This window comes from Ictalurus furcatus, chromosome 14 (genome assembly GCF_023375685.1).
Source record: "Ictalurus furcatus strain D&B chromosome 14, Billie_1.0, whole genome shotgun sequence".
Taxonomy (NCBI): domain Eukaryota; kingdom Metazoa; phylum Chordata; class Actinopteri; order Siluriformes; family Ictaluridae; genus Ictalurus; species Ictalurus furcatus.
This window is the reverse complement of record NC_071268.1, coordinates 28,128,494-28,130,993: the sequence shown is the minus strand read 5'-3', so window position 1 is coordinate 28,130,993 and position 2,500 is coordinate 28,128,494. Positions and strand designations below refer to the sequence as shown.

At 41.0% G+C, this 2,500-nt stretch overlaps 1 protein-coding gene across 2 annotated transcripts in view; it reads right to left on the bottom strand.

Moving 5' to 3' along the window:
- col22a1 (collagen, type XXII, alpha 1) overlaps nt 1-2,500 on the bottom strand; it is a 77,715-nt gene that overhangs the window by 16,525 nt on the left and 58,690 nt on the right. For both annotated transcript variants that reach the window (XM_053641013.1, XM_053641014.1), the window contains 4 exons: nt 1,746-1,799; nt 1,484-1,537; nt 358-411; nt 97-150 (listed from right to left, as the gene is read on the bottom strand). In XM_053641013.1, the coding sequence (XP_053496988.1) occupies nt 97-150; nt 358-411; nt 1,484-1,537; nt 1,746-1,799 (216 nt within the window). The remainder of the gene's footprint in view (nt 1-96; nt 151-357; nt 412-1,483; nt 1,538-1,745; nt 1,800-2,500) is intronic.

Genomic DNA, 2,500 nt, shown 5'->3' with positions numbered 1-2,500 from the left:
ATCTTGTGATGACTGGACAAAATTTGGACAAAGTTTTGAACTCGCCTTGACCTAATAAACAATCACTTATTGAAGTAATTAAACTGTGCATCTCACCTTTTCTCCTCTCTGTCCTGCTATTCCCGGTGGTCCGATACTGCCCGGAATTCCCTGAAGGATGAAAGCATGATGATGATGTCAGGTTATTGATAGGAACACAGACAAATATAAGCTAATCTAATGTATATAAGCAAACTATTCTATATAATAGATGGCTATATGGAAATTCGGTAGGATATTGATATTTAGCCAAACACTAAATCATACGCTAAAACATAAACACAAACTCATTTGCATAAATCTTCTGCATTAACATACCACGTTGCCAGGTAGTCCTCGTTGCCCCTGAAGGCCGGGCGGCCCAGGAGGACCCTGTAAAGTAATCACAGAATAGATGAAAGACACGTCTTATTGATATACCGAAGACGAAAGGTTTTTCTAGATGACAGCACACAAATAAATAAAATAAAAAAACTTTTTGATAATGCGGCACGAAAAGGTTAAACAACAGGACACGGCTTGATGACATCACATGGAAAATGAATGGAATGTCCTGATGAAGAGCACAAAATGTCCGTCCTTGATGACATCACGCTCCTTACTTAAAACATAGTGCACAGTGAAGGGCGTGAAAGACATTTTCACTCCGTGTGCAGTGCACTACATGCTGTTTAAGACCTAGGGCACATCTCTAACATCTCATTAGAGCTATGGGCACACCTTGATGACATCACACATGAGATTAAGAGCACATCTCATAGAAAGCACATCTGCTTTGTCCCAATTCCCCTACTATCTGTCCTAATTTGTATCCGAGATTAGAACCAGTGTGTCCCAAATGGCACATCTCGATGACATCACATTGACCCTCATTGGCTACATCTTGATGATACCTTATGTAAGATCAAAGGCGCATCTCGGTGACGTCGAATGAAATATTAATGGGAATGTCTCGATGACATCACAAATAAGATCAAAGGCACATGACGGTGACATCACAAGTAAGATGAAGGGCACATGACATCCTGATGACATCACACACGACATAAAGATCATAACTCAAAGAAAACATAAACGAAGAACGGGTTCTATTGATGACATCACACATAAGATAAAGGGCACATCTTAGTGGCATCACAGGGCAAGCGTTGATGACATCACACATGAGATCAAGAGCCGACCTCAGGGAAAACACATGAATGAAAAAGGTCACATCTCAGTGACATCACATTTAAGCTCAAGGGAATATCTCAGTGACATCACATGGGAGATAAATAGGCACTACTTGATGACATCACGCATGAGATGAAAAACACATTTCAGTGACATCACGTGGAAGACAAATAGGCACAAGATCATAGTACAAGGAAAATGATGTCACATTTAAGATATAGGACACATTTTGATGTCATTATACAAAAGTAAATCTATTAGTCAAACTCACCGGTTCTCCATTCGTGCCTGGATCTCCTTTGGACCCAATGTCTCCTTTAACTCCCTGTCCAATTAGAAATGGGAGACATTTTCCATCAAAATGGTGATACATGTACAGGGACATTGTGTTCGTTCTGAGTGATGGTGGACGTTTAGTGCTGTATTTATAATCAGCACCATAACAGCACAGAAATTAAATCCAGTGCCTCATTTGCATTTTACACAACATGAGGTGAAACACTGATGACAGACGACTGATTATTTGTCCTTACCGGAAGCCCAGGCTGACCTCTGAAGCCTTGTTCTCCAGGAAGTCCTCTGGGACCCTGAACAGATCAGAGGTCAAATCTGATGTTAGCGAAACTCTGGAATAGAACGTCTCTTTCAATCACCGTTCCTATTACATTTGTGATGAGAATTGTTTGAATTGTTTGAGGTCTTAAACACAGTGTCCCTTTTACCCCAAATGTAATTGATCAGCTCAGATGTTAGGTGTGATTTGTTTCTTTTTTTAGTTTTGCACCAGTGTTGTGATGCTAATGGTGCTAACAACTATGGAGGAATGGAAGCCAACAGCTACCAGTTTAGCATGGTGCATTAAATGTGGACCTGCAAATCATCCCACAGTGACGTCTACTCAATCTTTGTGGAGTTAAACAGACCTGCTGATGTGGTTTCTGACACATTTATCTATCTATCTATCTTATCTACAAGGACAAAAGGACAAAAAAAGAGCTAAGAACAGGCACATATTGCATGCTTTTTTATTTTATTTATATTATTTTTTATGAAAATGGGAGCTGAAAAGAGAAGGATTTACTGTGGCCATGCCTTCTTCATTGTGCCTGACAGGTACAGAAGCCACACCACCTTCAGTGTGCCTGACAGGTACACAAGCCATTCCTCCTTTAATGTAACTGATAGGTACCGAGGCCACACCTCCTTCAGTGTGCCTGACAGGTACCAAGGCCACACCTCCTTCAGTGTGCCTGACAGGTACCGAGGCCACACCTCCTTCAGTGTGCCT